Source organism: Lutjanus erythropterus, chromosome 19 (genome assembly GCF_056507025.1).
Source record: "Lutjanus erythropterus isolate fLutEry1 chromosome 19, fLutEry1.hap2, whole genome shotgun sequence".
Taxonomy (NCBI): Eukaryota; Metazoa; Chordata; class Actinopteri; order Lutjaniformes; family Lutjanidae; genus Lutjanus; species Lutjanus erythropterus.
Window position 1 is genome coordinate 8086364 of NC_139335.1, and position 17777 is coordinate 8104140.

The 17777-nt window shown below is 41.8% G+C and overlaps 1 protein-coding gene across 1 annotated transcript in view; it reads left to right on the forward strand.

The window, feature by feature from the left end:
• The window catches only part of vat1 (vesicle amine transport 1), a 44914-nt gene extending 27540 nt beyond the window's left edge, over positions 1-17374 (forward strand). The window contains exons 3-6 of the mRNA XM_084744879.1: positions 3071-3241; positions 6198-6287; positions 10578-10819; positions 15893-17374. Of these exons, the coding sequence (XP_084601005.1) occupies positions 3071-3241; positions 6198-6287; positions 10578-10819; positions 15893-16165 (776 nt within the window). The 3' untranslated portion in view covers positions 16166-17374. The remainder of the gene's footprint in view (positions 1-3070; positions 3242-6197; positions 6288-10577; positions 10820-15892) is intronic.
• Positions 17375-17777: the final 403 nt, after the last annotated feature.

Sequence of the window (17777 nt, forward strand, 5' to 3'; positions counted from 1 at the left end):
GGAGAAAGTCTGCACATTGAGGAGGTTGGATGGCTAAAACACACTCAGGACTTTCACCCAGGAGACCAGGGTTTGTGTCCTGTATGAAACCAAAATGTTATTAAAAGTCTTAAGGTCTTTATCCTAAACCTACTCACATAGTTTTTGTGCCTAAAACTAACCAAACTGCTACTGTTTCACAACATTAAAGTTCCCAAAAAAGGCTAATAGACTGCTTATTGGTTATGTGTTTCCTGTAAAACAAGCAGCTAGGGAGGGACTTGTTGCAGACCTTGATTGGTGTTTACAGTAGCCAATAAAGCTGTGCGTTACATCTCTCCCGCCATGCATTTCTGGTCCATGCACGTAACACTTGGAGGGAGAGCGGTCCTATTAGCAGACCCTTCCTGTCCTGACCAACGGAGGCCAGTGTGACAACAGGAAATGGTCTACAGTACCAAAGTTTTCTTGCTGGATTTGGCTCACAGCAACCTGGGGCTAACCAAGCTTAAGTAACGTGAACCCTGGGGTTCTGGAGGCAAACCCAGCAGGAACACCGCTTTGGTACGACCTCGGTGCTGTAGTCCCTATCAGTCTCAGAGGCTGTGTCATATTCATCGGGAGGCTGCTGAGTCCCGTCGGCCACTAATAGCAGCTAACAGCTACGGTTAGCTACTTTAGCAACAAGTGAGCTAAAGCCATCTGTTCATCAGGAAACTCTGTAATTAGATCACTGAGAGTTGAAGCTAAGCAGCTGTAGGACATCAGAGGGGAAACCAGAAAATATTTTTCGCCATAAAATATGATCCAGACTCCACTCGCTCGGTTGAACAGCTGTATTTTTCCATGTTCTGCTGCATCATAAGCAAGGAAGAATTTCATTGGCTCTGAAATGAACTTTTTTTTTTTCAAAATCCATTGGATTTTCTCAAAATGCATTGTGACACAGCTGAAAACAGGGCTGTTTTTCTTAGCTTGTGACAGCTGACATTTCATAGTTAAGTTATAATGCAACTAACCATCTTTAATAAGATGTGTCACTTGTGTGTTTTCTGTTTATACGGAATAAAGGAAGAAAATCGCCTGATAGCATCAGACATGATAAGAAACATCTTCCTGTGCGGTTACTTTTACACGAGTCTAATCAAGTGTTCATAAGCCTCCTTTGAGCATGTGACTGCTTCCTGCCCTTCTGATTATCTTACAGGGTGTGCTTATTAAATGTTTGGGTTTGGTTGCCTGTGTAAGCAAGCAAATCATAATTTCATCAGTCATTTAATCCAAACCTGTCCGGCAGTGCAGCAGCTCAGTTATGTCATTAAAACTGGATGTAAATGTACATGTTGCTTTGTGTGGCTTCATTCTGCGCTATCAGATAAGACGTGCTCTTTGCTTGGTCAGCCGTAGATGACCTTTACGGATGCCTTTCAGTTCAAGTCCTCAAGTCAGCCTCCATTTCAAACAAGGCACTGCTTATCAGTAACCTATTACTTCTTGCGCTGGCTGCCTTAGCAAACATTGGCTGAGGCATTTGCCACAACTATGTACACACTTTCAAATACAGTGAACACAAACACAGATATCCGAAACATCCAGCGAGGCACACAGTCTCACAGCACTTTGTCTTTAAAAGTTATCTTGGACAACGGTGCACTTTTTGTTTTCAGCTGGCACGGTTAGAAGGAGCTGTGTTTATGTAATTTGCGATAGAATGTCATCCAGCTCTCCGTTCCCAACAAAACAGATACCTCAGCTACATTTTTCACCCTGTGGAATTTCAGACAGGTTGTCTTGAATAAGGGAACCAAAAAATTTGATGTGTCACTTGAGCTACAATGGCGACTTTCTCCAGCGCCTGTGCATCTGTGTGTGGGCGTCTATTCTCCCCAGGCCAGTCGCAGTAATGTGATTGTGTTTAATGCGCTCTTTACATACCCCTGAGCAAAACACATCCACGCTGTTATTGACTTTGCTTGTTTTGGACAATAAATAATGCAAATCACATTTACCTGCCATAGAAAATGCTTGTGGAATGGGAATTCTTAGGTGCCTTCAGCGACTGTTCTGTTCTGTTTCACGGTGGTCTCTGTGTTCCTTTGAGCAAACATATTCAGCTAAGCCTTAATGATTGTCAGTAGGACTGAACAATTTAGAGACAAAATCTAATTGTGACTATTTTGACTGACATTGCAATTGCAATATGATTTATGCTGCTAGAGGGAATGAGAACTTTTACATCATTAGTCTCATTTTCGCTGAAAAACATTAAAATGATCATGGTGTTATTTTTGCAGGGATCTGTAGAAGTCTGTAAAATATGTTGTGTAGGTCAGGACATCTCTGCAGCACAGCAATATTTAATTGAAAATGGTAATTTGACATACATTTTGCATTTAACAAATATTGCACCTCCTGCAATTGTAGGCCATTTTTGCAATTTCCATTAAATTTCTATTAATTATTTAACTCTAATTGCCAGTAGTCTTTGCAGTAGAATCCATTACAAGTCATGTTCTCAAATTATGATATGACTACATTTTTTAGTGATGTATGATAAATACCGGGCCCGATAATTTGTTGGCCTATAATGGGAAATTAATATATACTGGCTAATAATAATCTGATTTGACAGATTATGTCAAAACTTTTAAAATGAATTCTTTGGCAAAATGCAAGTATATACAGTATTTTTTTTTTTTTTTTTTTTTTTTTTTTTTTTTAGGAAAAAAAAATAGGAGACAAGTGCCTAGGTGTCCGTAGGGTAGCCATGAGGGTATAAATAGCCAATGTGGCTCATGACAGAGATAAACCATGATCTTTCCTGAAGAAGTTTTGTTGGCTAAACCTATTCGTGCTCACGTACAAGTAGGCATTCAGAATATCAAATCATCCATCTTTGTCATTACATCTTAGCCTTTCTTGCCCTCAGGTAAGCATAAACTAGAGGTTATATGAACTTCTTTTTAAATACAAAAACATGAAGTGAGGGTTTATCTTATTAGTACTGGCTGAAAAAACTCCATTTCGCACATTCCTACACTTTTCACCAAATCATAAATCATATTCATTAACTCTGTCCCTCTTCCTGCAGGTGGTGTGGGCATCGCTGCCACTCAGCTGTGCAAGACAGTGACGGACGTGACCGTGTTCGGCACGGCATCAGCCAGCAAGCACGAGACTATCAGCGAGGGCGGAGTCACGCATCCCATCGACTATCGCACCAAGGACTATGTGGAGGAAGTCCGCAAGATCAGTCCGAAAGGTGAGAAAATTGACAGTCCGCTCTGGGATGAGTGCTCCAAATTTGGAGTTTGTGTGCGCAGGGATTAGAATAAATGAACCAGTGCAAACAGTCCAGAAGGTTTACAGCAGGGATCTGAAACTGGGTTCCAGGAGGTCATTTCTGGCCCCTTCCATTCAGCCCACAAAATGATTTATTTGATGTTTTTTCTTGTAGTTGTTTCATACCAATTAAATGCCCCCTTTAATGTTGTTACAATACCGGAATTTTCTAATTTCGATATAAAACCTTGAAATTGACTCAAATTAACTCACATTGAGGGCACACAATTCTGGATTGTTATTAAAAGATAAATATAAAAGGTGAATGATGTGAAGAAGACAGCATTTTGAGTAAGTGAGAGGAGGCGGGACTATGTGGGCACTGCAGCAGTGTTTGTGTCAACTCGCTGTTCGAGAGGAGAGAGAGCGAAAAAGTGCAGCTGGTTACAAAGTATCAATACTGGGAAAAAATGAGCATTGAAAGCAGAAGAGAGAAGTGTGTGTCCAATGCAAAAATGTGAAGAAACTGCTTTTTGCACTTTTGTTTTAAAAGTTACAACAAGAAGCCTTCATAATTTGTTGATTTTAGAGACATCTGTGGACAAAAGTGGTAGTGTTCCCTCCTTAATAACCACAAAATATTGTGTAAAAATGAAATTATCTATATAAAAATCTTATCCTTCTTCTTTTTAACTGGCTAACGCTGGCTGACATATTACTCACTGGCTGGGAAAATGTAAACAGAGGCTTGTTTCATCTGATTTGTGGCAGCCATTAAAAACAGCTATAGAAATGGACTGAATCTTCTCGCAGATAGTAAATTTAGATTTACCACCAATTATATAATAGTTAAAAACTTTCCAGAAATATTGTTGTTATATACCATCAGTGGCCTCAAGCCAATTTGAGTTTGAGACCCCTGGTTCACAGTAATATCGTCCAGATCGATTTATTCCCACTGGAACAAAGCAATACTATGTGACCGCAGCCTTTGTTGATCACTGTTGAACCAACTGCAGACGGTGAGATGAGACATTTTCATACACTTTTTTTTTTTTTTTTTCTCCTGACACAATTCTCAGCAGAGCTGGCTGCCATGTCCACTAGACTGACAGCATGTAGGGAGTCATTTTTCTCTAAGCTGTGAGTTTGGACTCTCATCGCCATCAATAATGCATCTGCAGAGTTTTATGTAGATGTGGCGAAGAGGGGCACAAAAAAAAAAAACGCTGCTTTTCAGCAAAATGAAACAACGTCCAGTTCCTGTTTTTTTCTTTGGCCAACCGCTGTGCTCCTAGCAGGATGGAGACTGTTATTATGCTGGAGGCTCATTTCATAGTCGCCTCTCCGACCCGTCTCTGTTCTTTGTAGCGTGGAGCGAGACAGAGAGACATTACAGAGACAGATAGGACGAGAGTGAGAGCTGACACTTGAGACAGAATGTATCTAATTAGGGGCCTGGATCAATGCGCAGCCCTGCTCGCTACCTTTCCCCCCGTCTTTGGCGCTCCGTCAATTCATCTGTGCTGTGGTCAAGACAGAGTCCTGCTGTGAGCCCCCTCGATCAATAGAGGCAGGTTTAACAGAGCACAGAGGGGCAGCCCAGTCTGAGGAGTCCCCTCTGGCACAAAGGGGCATCATTAAGGCACAGACTGCACTCTGAGAAATAAGCGATCTGCAGCTTCACAACCCTTTTTGGGTCCCGGTAGAACCTTTTATAAAGGTCCCAATTGGAACCCTTTCGTAGAGTTTTGCTGAGGACCCAATTTAAAGGGTTATACTTATAATATACTACAATTTGTGAAATGTTTCATATAGAACCTCCTATGAGAAGTTCTACAAAAAAAACCTTCTGTGGTGTAATGGTTCCGCAACCTTTAACCCCTTCTAAGGGTGCTAACAAGAACTCACCCAGGGGTTACTACCAAGAACCCTTATAAGATTCCAAGGGTTTTGTCTAGAACCCACCTAGAGGGTTTTACCTAGAACCCTTTTACATCACCAAGAGGGTTCTATTGCAACCCTGTTATATTCCAAGGCTTTTATCTAGAGCCCAACAAAGAGGTTCTACCAAGAATCTTTCTGTATTCAAGGGATTTCATCTAAAACACACCAAGAGGGTTCTACTGAAAACCTTTTATATCATGGTACAAAGAACCCTTGCCAAAAGAGTTTTTCAGGGATCTCAACAATCCTTGAAGAGGGGTTCTTCCTAGAACTTGTTTATATTCCAAGGGTTTCACCTCAGAGTCACCCAGAGGGTTCGACTGAAATCCTTTATTATTCCAAGGATTTTATCAAGAACCCACCCATGGGGTATTTCTAAGAATTCTTTTATATTCCAACTGTTTTGTCTGGAACCCATCTAGGGGGTTCGACCTTAAAGGGCTTCATCTTAAAGTCATCTAGAGGGTTCTACTGAAACCCCTTTAATATTATGGTACAAAGCACCCTTGACAAAAAAAGTTCTTCAAGGATCTCAAGTCTTAATCTTGAAACAACTTTAATAGAACCCGAAGTCTTACAAAGAATGCTTGATGAACCCTCTCTTCAGAAATGGGTTCTTCACAGGAAGAACCCTTTTTTCTAAGACCTTATTTAAGACCTTAAGACTGTACATGACCAGATGTTAATAATCACCAGCTCAGAGTCGGATCGTTAATCTCTCCATCTACAACTGGAATGAACAATGATGGCGAGACATTTTACTCCTCTCGTCTTATCAGTAACAAGAATGAGAAAACATAAAACAATCTCACCCCACTCTCCTCCTCTCCTCTCTTGGCATACGTACGGGTTCCTCTCCGTGTAAACATGGCACAACTTGGCTACGCTCGCTACTCCTAGTGAACTCTGGCATGCGGAGGGGGCCGCTGAGGAGACTTGGCAGGCCGCTCTCACTGATAACTGCCCCCTTCTTCTCTCTCCTGCTCCAGGTCTGGACATAATCCTGGACCCTCTCGGAGGATCAGACACCCATAAGGCCTACAACCTGCTGAAGCCTATGGGCAAACTTATCACCTATGGTAAGTAGTAAAAAAAAGTTTAGGGTCAGTGATACAAGACGGGAGTTAGTGAGGCAGAAATAGGCAAGAGTTAAAGTAGAAATCTGTAGTATATTTACTGTAACAAATCATAAAATTACCATGATAATTAGACTTCAAATTAATGCCGAATGTTCACCAAAGGAATAAGTGTTTGTTTATGAGTCAAAAGAAATTATTAATAAGCTTTTATAGGGAGTAGATGTCTATAACAGTTAAATTGATCAGTATTTTAATGGAGTTTGGCAGGCACTAAGGCAGGAAGTCATTGAACTCAAACTCCAGATTGTGTATTTTTGGAGCCGTGGGTTATTTTTCAGAATAATGAGCTTAGCTTTACATCAACAGACAATTGTCAGTTATAAACAGCTTATGAACTTACAGTGTGGGACTAACTGCTGCTTGTTATTGTAAAATCGACCATAGACTGTATATTAAAATAGGAATTCACTCTCTTTAATGTGTTGTACCATCTATGGCTCCCACTCACTATTTGGACTGCAGTACTCATTTTTTATGTGCAATTGTTACATGGTGCGCCTTTAATCCAAGTAAATTTAGCTGAAATTCGGCAGAATGTTTGCCAGTTTCACCAACCAACCAATTCAGAACCACTTTTATGAGCCAAAGTCCAATAAAAATTAATCCTCAGCCTCCACAAACAACCGTCCTGTTACTGTGGTGGAAAAAAGGCTCCTCACGCAGCACTTGCCCCCAGGCTGCATGAATCTCTCCAACCAAGCTTCTCCAGATTGTCCATTTTTAAATTTACCAGGACTGCTTATGTAATGCCTAAAACCAAATGTGTTTTATTAGGCTTGTTGGCAGCGCTGCACGGCACGGTAGCTGCACGAAGGTCATCTTTTAAGTGAACTCCATGACTAGCTACCTGCACTAGCAGCTCACAAAAATACATGAACAGGGTATTCCTAAACTAGTTTTTACTCTTACGGAACCTCATTAGCTATATTATTATCGTTATTATCTGGAAGTTCTCTATGAAGTAGCTATTTTATAGCTTGTAAGGCTGCTCAATATATACAATAATATTTTACTTCATATTATATTGATATTGTAATGCTAGATATCATCTTAGATTTCGGATATTATTATTTCTTCAGATGGCATAAGTCTTTTACTCGTTTTAAAGGCTGCATTACAGCAAAATGATGTCATTTTCTGAACTTACCAGACTATTCTTGCTGTTTTATTGTTTGCCTTTAGCCGTTAGTCATTATAACCACATTACTAATGATTGTTTATTAAAAATCTCATTGCTCATTGTGTTAATATTTTGTAAGAGGCAAGGCAAGACCAGGCAAGTTTATTTGTGTAGCACATTTCTACAAAACATTTCAAAGTGCTTTACGTAAAAGGCATCAAGACAAAATGTCAGACAATATAAAAAAGGCATTTCAGTACAATTTAAAGAGTTAAATAGAAAATAAAAGTTAGATAACGACACTAAATTAAAAGTTACAATGCCGTTAGGATACAGTTTAAATGAGAGTGAGAGTTGTAGCAGACCTGCAGTTTTCTGGGAGTTTGTTCCAGATGTGTGAAGCATAAAAACTGAATGCTGCATCCCCATGTTTAGTTTTGACACTGGGGACAGACAGTAGACGTGTCCCAGACGACCTGAGAGGTCTGGATGGTTCATAACGTAGCAGCAGATTAGAAATGTATTTTGTAGTATTTTAAAATCAGTTCTTTGGCAGAAGCCAGTGTTAAGACCTCAGAACTGGAGCGATGTAAACCACTTCTTTGGCATTTGTGAAGACACAAGCAGCAGCGTTCTGAATCAGCTGCAGCTTTCTGATAAGTTTTTGAGAGACATGTAAAGACACAGTTACTGTAATCCAGTCGATTGAAGATAAATGCATGGCCAAGTTTTTCCAAATCCTGCAGAGACATGAATGCTTGATAAATTCTTCAGGTGGTAGATGGCTGACTTTATAATTATCTTAATGTGGCTGTTGAAATTCATGTCTGAGTCCATGATCACACAAAGAGTGCGTGCTTAATTTGTAGATTTTAACTGATTGAAGCTGTCCCCGGCTTTTAATCATTCTTCCTTGGCTCCAAAAACAGTTATTTCAGTCTTATCTTTGTCTAACTGAAGAAAATTCTGGCACATCCAATCTGTGATTTGGTCAGAGAGAGGAGGCCCCAAAAAGGAGCATTAGGGATCAGATATAGACAAAAAGTGGTCCTTGTCCTTTAAGTAGGATTCAAATCAGTTTAGTACTGTGCCAGAAAGTCCCACTCAGTTTTTGAGTCGGTCTAGTGTTGACTATGTCAAATGCGGGCACCAAGATCTGATAATGCCAACACTGAAAATCTGCCATTGTCTGCGTTTAAGAGGATGTGACTGAAGACCTTATCAAGAGCAGTCTCAGTGCTGCGATGTGGTGGAAATCCTGATGGGAAAACATAAAAACAGGTGCCAAGAAGATGCACCAACAGTCATCCCTACAATACTGCTGCAATATTGATAAATATCTATATCAAGGTATATGGTCAAGGATATTGTGATATTTGAGTTTGTCCATGTTGCAAAGCCCTACTTACTTGTTATTTTTAAATATTGCTCCACTTCACTCTAGAAAGGTAAAGCAGTTGCTGCTGTTTTCAGTCACTCCACAGATCCTGGAGTAGAACTGTTAATCAGATGAATACAGATCATGAAACAGTCGTGGGTTTCCACACTTGCCACAGAATGAAGCCGCTTCTTGGTGGGCAGTGTGACCTCTCTGTAGAGGTCCATGTCCTCAGTGTGCTGTGTGTCATCCGTGGGAAGGCCTTTACGCTTGTTCTGTTGCGATGCCAATCTGGAACCAGCATGCATGCAGCAGTGGGCGGGGTCGGCATCCATGGAGAACAGGGCCTTGCCTTTGCATGGCACACAAAAACCCACTAGCCAGCATGGTGCCCCCCCACCCTCACCAATTCACCCTCTCTCTCACCCCTACAGAACCTCCCCCCTCCCCAGCCCCACCCCACCCTCCCTCCCGGTCCCTCGGTGCTGGCTGCTCCTCTTCCAGCTTATCAGAAGTATGCATGGCGGAACAATGGGCGTTCTATCCACACGAAAACCTGGAATGTGTCTGAATGTAGCAGGCCGGGTCCCTCTCCTCTCTCAGAGCATGCTTTGTGTCCCCTGTTTCCCCCGAGAGAGGGGCAGCGATAGTGAGAGCATAGGAGGCTGTGTGAACACAGGGGGAGGCGATGAGAAAGGGATGTGTTGACAGCGAGAGCTACAGTGCTAAAAAGGTTTTCAGGGTGGAAGGCGTAGGTGAGAGTGTGAGTGTGCAGGTGAAGCACAGATGCAAACCAAATGAACAGAAGCGTCTGACGGGACTGGTCATGAGCCGACATGCTGCCAAATAATTAAAGGGATAGTCCGGATTATTTGAAGTGGGGTTGTATAAGATACCTATCAATAATCAGTGTATTAGCTACAGTAGATGGCAGTTGGCACACCTAAAAACATGTTTTAGCACTTAATAAAAGCTATACCTTGCCGTCAGACAGCCTTTTTTAAGAGAAACCGCCGTCATATAAGTCAAATATAGCCATCGCCAAACCAACCAAACTCCATAGGTGAAGTCAGTAATTTTACTTTGCAGAACACAGGAGTTGTTGGTCTACCACTGCCTCGATCAGTGAGCTTGTTTATGTTATTGTGTGACTTCAGAGAATCCAAACTAAACCTTTGAAGGTGCAGAAGTCACACAATACAGCAAACAAACACACACATAAACTGATATTGACTTATTTAGGTGGACCTTTTAGAAATGGCTAAAATACATTTTGCTGCTGACCCTGTCCACAGCAGTTCATTGTTAACTACAACTATTATAATTACCCTTTAATCAGGCCCTTATTTTTGTTCTTAAATGTTCGGCCAATAAAATGTCAGAAATTAAAAAAGAAATTAAAAGATCAAACATCACCCAAGCCAAAGATTTGAGAATTTGAGAAGCAGGACTCAGTAAATGTTTGGCATTTTCCTAGAAAAATGACTTGAAAGATTAAGTCATTTTCTGTCAATTAAAAAACTGAGTGATTGTTTCACCACTAAAGCAGCAGGTGAGGGCTAAGTGGGCATAGTCAGAATAAAACAAAGTGGAAAAGGCAGAAAGTGAAAAATTAACCAGCGTTCTCAGCAATTCATCATCAGTTAATCAGTCGCACACAGCTAGGATTTAAAAAATACACCAGAGAATACTCCAAAAAACACGCTGGCTTTTGTCTCTCCTTCTCTGTCAGGCGCGGCTAACATGCTAGCGGGCCAGAAGAAGAACCTGCTCGCCGTGGCCAAGAACTGGTACCATCAGTTCTCCATCCACACGCTAAGCCTCATCCAGGGTAACAAGTCGGTGTGCGGCTTCCACCTGGGCTACCTGGACGGGGAGATGGAGCTCATCAGCCAGGCCATGAACGTCATCCTGGGTCTCTACAAGGAGGGCAAAATCAAGCCCCGCATCGACTCCACCTGGCACCTTGAGCAGGTTTGTGTTTGACTGTGGCTCCTTACACCTGGAATTAACATGTTTCTTGGTTATATTCTCTGTTTACCTGAGGGGCAAGTAGTTTTGGGTGATATGATGATCTCTCTGGTTGTACTATACCATGGATAATAAAACAATAGTAACATGTATTGGCTAGGGATGTTAGTTATTAATTATTACTCAATTAACTGTCCTTAAGAATTTAACAGATAAAAAATGTATTAATCAATTATTAAAAGATGGACTAGAAATGGCCTTAATTGTGCCTCATCTGACATTGTTTTGTCTTGTGAAGCCATTTGTTGAATAAGAAAACTTAATCTGAGTCTTCTATCATATTGATTATTAATCAGTTAATCAACTGTTAGTTTCTTCATCTGGGAAAATGCACAAAATTTGCAACCATAGTAGCTCCTACATGAAACTGCTCACACTGCACAATCCGTCGGAGGATTATCTTTAGTAACCAGGTCATGATTCCTGGAAAGAGACACTGCTGTTGAGTTTTTCAAATGTATGTGTGCTTTTAGCAACACAAGCTGAGTGCCACCTAGAGCCATTATATTAGAGAGGAGGCAGACATCTTCACAGCTGATATCTCCAAATCTCTGAAACTCACACTAAAACAATCTTGATGGATAAATAGCACTACAGGTCAGTGGATAAATATGAGAACTGTTCCTTTAAATACAACATTAAGTGGGTAAATTCACCCCTTTTTCTCCTGATCTTTTTTGCACCCACATGTCAGTCACGGACAATGCCTAGCAGGACATTAACAAGCACTCAAGTGTCCAGAGCCAGCAATACTATTTGCACCCAGGATGAAAATAGCCAGTGTGACAATTTGTACAACTATGATCTTTTCCCAAACCTAACCAAGTAGTTTTACTACCTAAACCTAAACAAAATAGTCTTGTTGTCTAACCCAAACCAAGTAGTTTTGTTGCTAAAACCTAACCAAAATGTTCTTGTTGTCTAAACTTAACCAAGTAGTTTGTCTGCCAAAATCTAACCAGGTAATGTTGTTACCTAAACTTAACCAAAATAGTCATTTTGCCGACATGTAAGTAAGTACTTTTTGTGCCTAAACCTACCCAAGTAGTTCCTGTGCCTAAACCTAACCAATTTGTTTTGCAGCCTACCCAACCTGGCCAATTTGAAAACTGAAAACTGAAAATGATAAAGATAATGATTATTCAAAACAATAAACAAAGCCAAGTCAATGAAGTGTTACCACTATCTACTGGGTTGACCAGATGAGACTTCAACTCTGTCCTCCCACGGGACACTCTTGTACTTAACCCATTCAGCTGCTGCATCATTATCTGCCAGATGACTTGGGAGCAGTGTAAATAGCTGAAAAACTGCCATTTGCCTTTTCTTGCCCGAGGGCAAATATACACTCTGGAAATGTATCAGCAATTATCTATATCAACTGAAATGAAACATTTTATTGTGATGCATTTTTCAGCTACATCACCTAACCCTAATCCATTAAAGGTATTATATCACAGTATACTATATCTTTATTGTAATAAAAACATATATTACCCACATAAAAACATTTCTTAACATTTCTTGCTGTTTTTCAATGTCTTCTTAGACTTAAGATATACTTCCATTGTCTCGCCTTTGTTCGGATCAGATCCTTGTCTGGCTGGTTGTTAGTGTGACTGAAAGCATCCCTGTGCACCTCAGTGTGGATGTCCACATGATTCACTGTGACATGTCTGCTTTTACACCTGAATTGCATCCTTTTTTTTTTTTATGACATGCGCTTGCAACCCAGTCACCCAGAATTCATGTGAATGCCAGGTGGGTTTGTGCGTGTGCAAGGTTTGCAGCGGGATCCGCAGGAGCTGCAGGGTGTGGCTCTCTCTCAGATTCAGTAAGGCTCAACACTCAACAGACGAAGTTTGTCCACAAGAAGCGACGCGTCTCCTCCAACATAACTCAGTCAGCCAGACAGAGTCAGATTGTTGCTGACAAAATTAACACTGCTGACAGATATGAATGGAGAGAGTGTGAAAAAAACAGCGAGGGAAGGAGGGAGTCTGAGGCTGACATCTTCTGTTGTCAAAGTCGGAGCTGGTCAGTATTTTGGCCTGTGCGACTGCAGCCGGAGAGAAACACCCGCTGTCTTTCTCCGCCATCTGACGCCCTTTCTCTGCCTCTCCATCTGTCTGCTCTTTATATCAGACTGTCTTTAGGTTATTGACTCCCTCTCCGTCTCTCTCCATCTCGCTGTATTCTCTCTTTCTCCCTCCTCACAGTGCATCTTTTTTGCTTTTTCTCTCTTGTTGCTATGGTGACATCCTTTAGTCAGTGTGTGCGTCTGTCTTAGGGAGGGGCCCTGATGTATGAGAAAGAGACATGGAAAGAGCATGGAGAAAAAGAGGTATATCTCAGTCTGGTTTGAAGAGGTTGGGTGTGTAAAGTTTCGAGTGTATGTCTGCAAACAGCGGCTCTGCATCATCAAAGACAAAAAGCTTGTTGGCCGGTAGTTAATCAAATAAACGATCAGTTATTACAAGCTGGGTGCAAATGCCACGCCCTGACCCCATCCGTCACAGCCATTCCTCACTTGTCCCTTCTCGTTTCTTTGCTCCAATAATCAATAAACGTTCTTGGATAATATATGAAAATTAGCATCCCTCCTGTGGTTCGTTATCTACATCTGCGCTGATACCCAGGAGGATGATGGTCATGTCTGCAGCCACAAATAGCACACTCCAGTCCAAGATGCCCGGGAGTCAGAGGGGTTGACAGATCTTCGAGAGTGAAGGGTGGAAGTGGGTGGAGTCGTCAAAAGAGCCTCAGACGCTCTCACTGTGACTTTCATTCACATTGAAGATGATTCTTATAATTCACTGACTCACCCCTCCCTCCCTGCCCTCCTCCGTCCCTCTCTTTCGGTTTTCGGCAAGGCGTGCTCCTCATCTGAAGGACACCAGTTGCTCCCTTCATCCCCACCCTCCCTCACTTCGAACTCCCACACTCCCCCCGCTTTCCCATGTGTCTGAGTCGTCAGGGCCACGTTTCAGCCAGGCTTTACGTTGCTAGGAGATGGCCCTGTTGCCGTGGCATTGGTCGTTAGGTGGTCTGCCTGCCTCGCACGAAAGAGGGGGATTGGAGGAAGGAGGGAGAGGGGAAGCGATGGAGGCAGGAACAGACAGTGGACAGAGCTTGGTGGTCAAGAGGAAGGCGGGGTCGGTCCGGCAGGGATTCTCCTCCTCTCAGTGTGATTGACAGTCACTGGGAACCAGTTAGTCAGTCCATCATTTGATGGGGGTGTGGCTGATTAGCGTCTGTCCCCAAAAGTAACTTCATTAAAGGAGAAATCTGTAATATATTCACTGTAATAATCATAATATGACCATGATATGTCATCAGAAATTAAGAGAAAATGCAAACACTACAGCCCAGGTGCTGACCTTTTAGATTTCTATTCTGGTCCACAACTTGTGTTACTGTTTGCCCATTTCATGTTGTGAAGTGAAGGGTTCAAATTACACACTGACAGCTGATCAACTTACAGTGTTGGACTCGTAGTCACTGGTTATTGTCAAATTATAATGCTGCACTCATCTTGCGCTCCTGCAGTGTTCCTGCAGCCTGCCTGAGCTTCCTCAAGTCTGTGGTTCCAACTCACTATTTGGACAGCTGTACTCATTTTTGGACACATAATTATAGTCATAGTTCCACAGTCCTCCTCCTGCAAAAAATGCACTCCTAACTGCATTCCTAATGCAAATTCCACTCTTTGTTTCCCTGGACATTTATTCCTTGCTGACATAATAACACAAATGGGTAGTTTTTCACTTAACATCTGTAACTTTGGAACTTGTTAACTTATGTAGGTCAAAAAGAGGCATCAGTAATAAGACAATGAAACTGTAGAGAAAGGCGTCATCCTGCTGGCACGATCAGTCTGTTTGCTAAAAGAAGTAACGTGAAAAAAATACGTGACATACCGAAACTCTAGATGACATTTAGGGTTTACTTGAAAAAGGGTGAAGCTGTCCTTTAATAACATGATGTAACACTATCTGACAGCAGTGGTTTATCGATTGATTCTGCAGTGGCCTCTTCCATCAGAGGAAAAAGAGTGAATACAGCAAACATGAATGGTTTCATTGCTCTTACTTCTGTCGCTACTTCACAGCTTCATTTTATGATATTTGAATTCACACATAAGAACCATGAATAAACTTGACCTGTTAACCTGAAAACAAACTCCGGAGTTGGAGTTCAATTAAACCGTTATAAACACCTGCTCCTCCTAAAAGATTATTAATTATTTCTTAGAACTCGTAAACAGACACTAACTCATTCAGCGAACATCCACAATTAATTTGAGCTTAAAGTGAAACAGGCAAATAAGAACACAAATTATGGACCGGAATAGATATTTCACATCTCTTAGCATTTTTCCTGAATCTCTGATGACATATCGTGGTCATTTAATGATTTATTACAGTAAATGTATTACTGTTTTTCCCTTTAACTTAAAAGTTAATGTGGAGAGTTAGGGAGTGTGTGGTTTAATTAAGATAAATGTGTTCTTTGGTTGCATTGAGATATTACATAAAATGATGCAAAAAAAACAAACAAACAAGAAAAACAAGCTTTTACTCTCTGTATTTCATTATATTTGTACTTAATAAATTCTAATACTGAAAGTACCTGTTGTTCCCCTCATTTATTTTGTTATCCTTCTCTTATCCTTTTTTTTTCTCCTTTTCTTTTTGTCGCTGCAACAATTTCATTTCCCCTCAAAGATTATTAAAGTCTCATCGAAACAAATGTAGTTTCTCATATACTGCATATTAAAGTGATGTTTGAGGAGGCTGTAAGATTTGTCTCCAGTCTGTCTGTGGTATCAAAACAGAAGATTAGAGACACAGAGTGTGAGGAAGCTGCTGTGCATGTGGTTTGGTGGAGGAGAAGCTGTCTACTACTGTAAACCCTGGAAAGATTTTTCTCAATGACAGGTGTATTTAAAATCTCCCTCACTCATTCATCTTGCCTTACATAACCGTCTTTCTCCCTCCGTCTCTCCCCCTCCAGGTGGGCGACGCCATGAGAAAGATGCAGGAGAGGAACAACATCGGCAAAGTGATCCTCACCACGGAGCCCATGCCCGAGGAGGAGAAGAAGGAGGAGCCCAAGAAGGAGGACAAGAAAGAGGACAAGAAGAAGGACGACAAGAAGAAGGACGACAAGAAGAAGGACGATGCCAAGAAGGAGGAGAAGAAGGACGACAAGAAGAAGGAGGAGCCCAAGAAGGAGGAGAAGAAGGAAGAGGAGAAGAAGGAAGAGGTCAAGAAGGAGGAGAAGTGAGAAGGGGGAGGGATGGATAGTCAAGCAGACCAGCAGGGAGTTTGTGTCCTGGGAGCGGGAGGGGTGTGGGATGGGATGGTGGGGTGGGGGAGGATGGAGATGGATGGATGGGGTGGGGAGGGTGGGGATGGAGTTAGGAGGGTAGATTACAATATTATCACACCACTGTCGATCTTTCATCTCTTCCACCTCCCCTCCGCTTTACCCTCTTGAGTCCTCACTGGCAGTGATTGCTCCGGCCTGGCTCCACCCACTGCCCTCCATCATGCTGTCTTGCTTTTATCTAAGAAAAAAAAAATTTGTAACATCTTGAAAGCTCTCGAGAAAACAGAGCAAAATTTTTTCTGACGGAGACAAGAGAGCCGTGGAGGATTGTGGGTAGGGTCCAGGCCCGGGGCAAATTACTGTTTCCTTGACAACTGTAATCCCCGCCCCGCCCTCGACCCCCATGCTCTCCTCTCCGCACCTCAACTCCCACTGTGCTAAATTGTTCTGCTCTGACTTCCACCTGCCGCCTCCTCTTCCTCCCTCCCCTCACTGTGCTGAGTCCCCCTCCACCCCCACTTCCACCCACTGCCCACCTCCCACACCACCAACACCACCACCCCCACCCCTGCCCCATCCACGGGCCGGACCCACAGACAGGCACAAAGACAGGCAGGAAAAAATCGGAGAACCACACCCTCCCACACGTTGCACTCTTTGAGTGTCCAACGCTTAGTTATGTCACCGAGGATGAGTCAGAGACGCCTGTGATTGGCTGATGCACCGCAGCTCCCCTGGAGATATTTGATCATGATGTTTGACTGCTCTGACAGTGGCCTATGATTGGTTATCATTTATACGGCCTTAGCTTCATCAGTGGCGAGAGAAACAGCTCTGTTATGCATGCGCTCCCACCAAAAATTCAGCAAAGTTAAAGGGACAGTTCACCTCAAAATCAAAAATACATATTTTTCCTTGCACCAGTAGAGCTATTTATCCATCTAGATAGTTTTGGTGTGAGTTCCTGAATTTTGGCTAGATGGCACTTGACTTGTGGTTCGTAAAGCACCAAAAAATACATTTGAAAAACTCAACAGCAATGTCTCTTTCCAGAAATCATGACCTGGTTACTCTATAATCCACAGACCTTGTTGTGAGCAGTTTCATGGAGGAACTACTTTCTTTTTAATAGAGAGCAATCCTGAAGAAATTAGTTCCCGCAGATCAGACATTTTATAGACCAAACAACTAATCAATTAATCGAGAAAATAATAGACAGATTAATCAACAATGAAAGTAATCGTTAGCTCCATCCCTAGTTAAATATACAAAGTAGCAAAAGAAGTAAGACTTTACTTTGCACGGATAACAAAATCCGGATGCATTCTGGGATGTGTCATTTCTAGACTGTGTACTTTTGTGTAAAAAAAAAAAAAAGCATAGAATTGTATTGTGCAAATTATATTCTTTGCAAGCTTTCGCCGGATTTGGACTGTGGAAAAAAATAGTTCCAACATTAAACTGCTCAAAACAAGGTCTGTGGATTATCTTGAGTAACCGAGTCATGATTTCTGGAAAGAGATGCTGGTGTTAGGTTTTTCAAATGTTTTTGTTTTTTTGTTTTTTT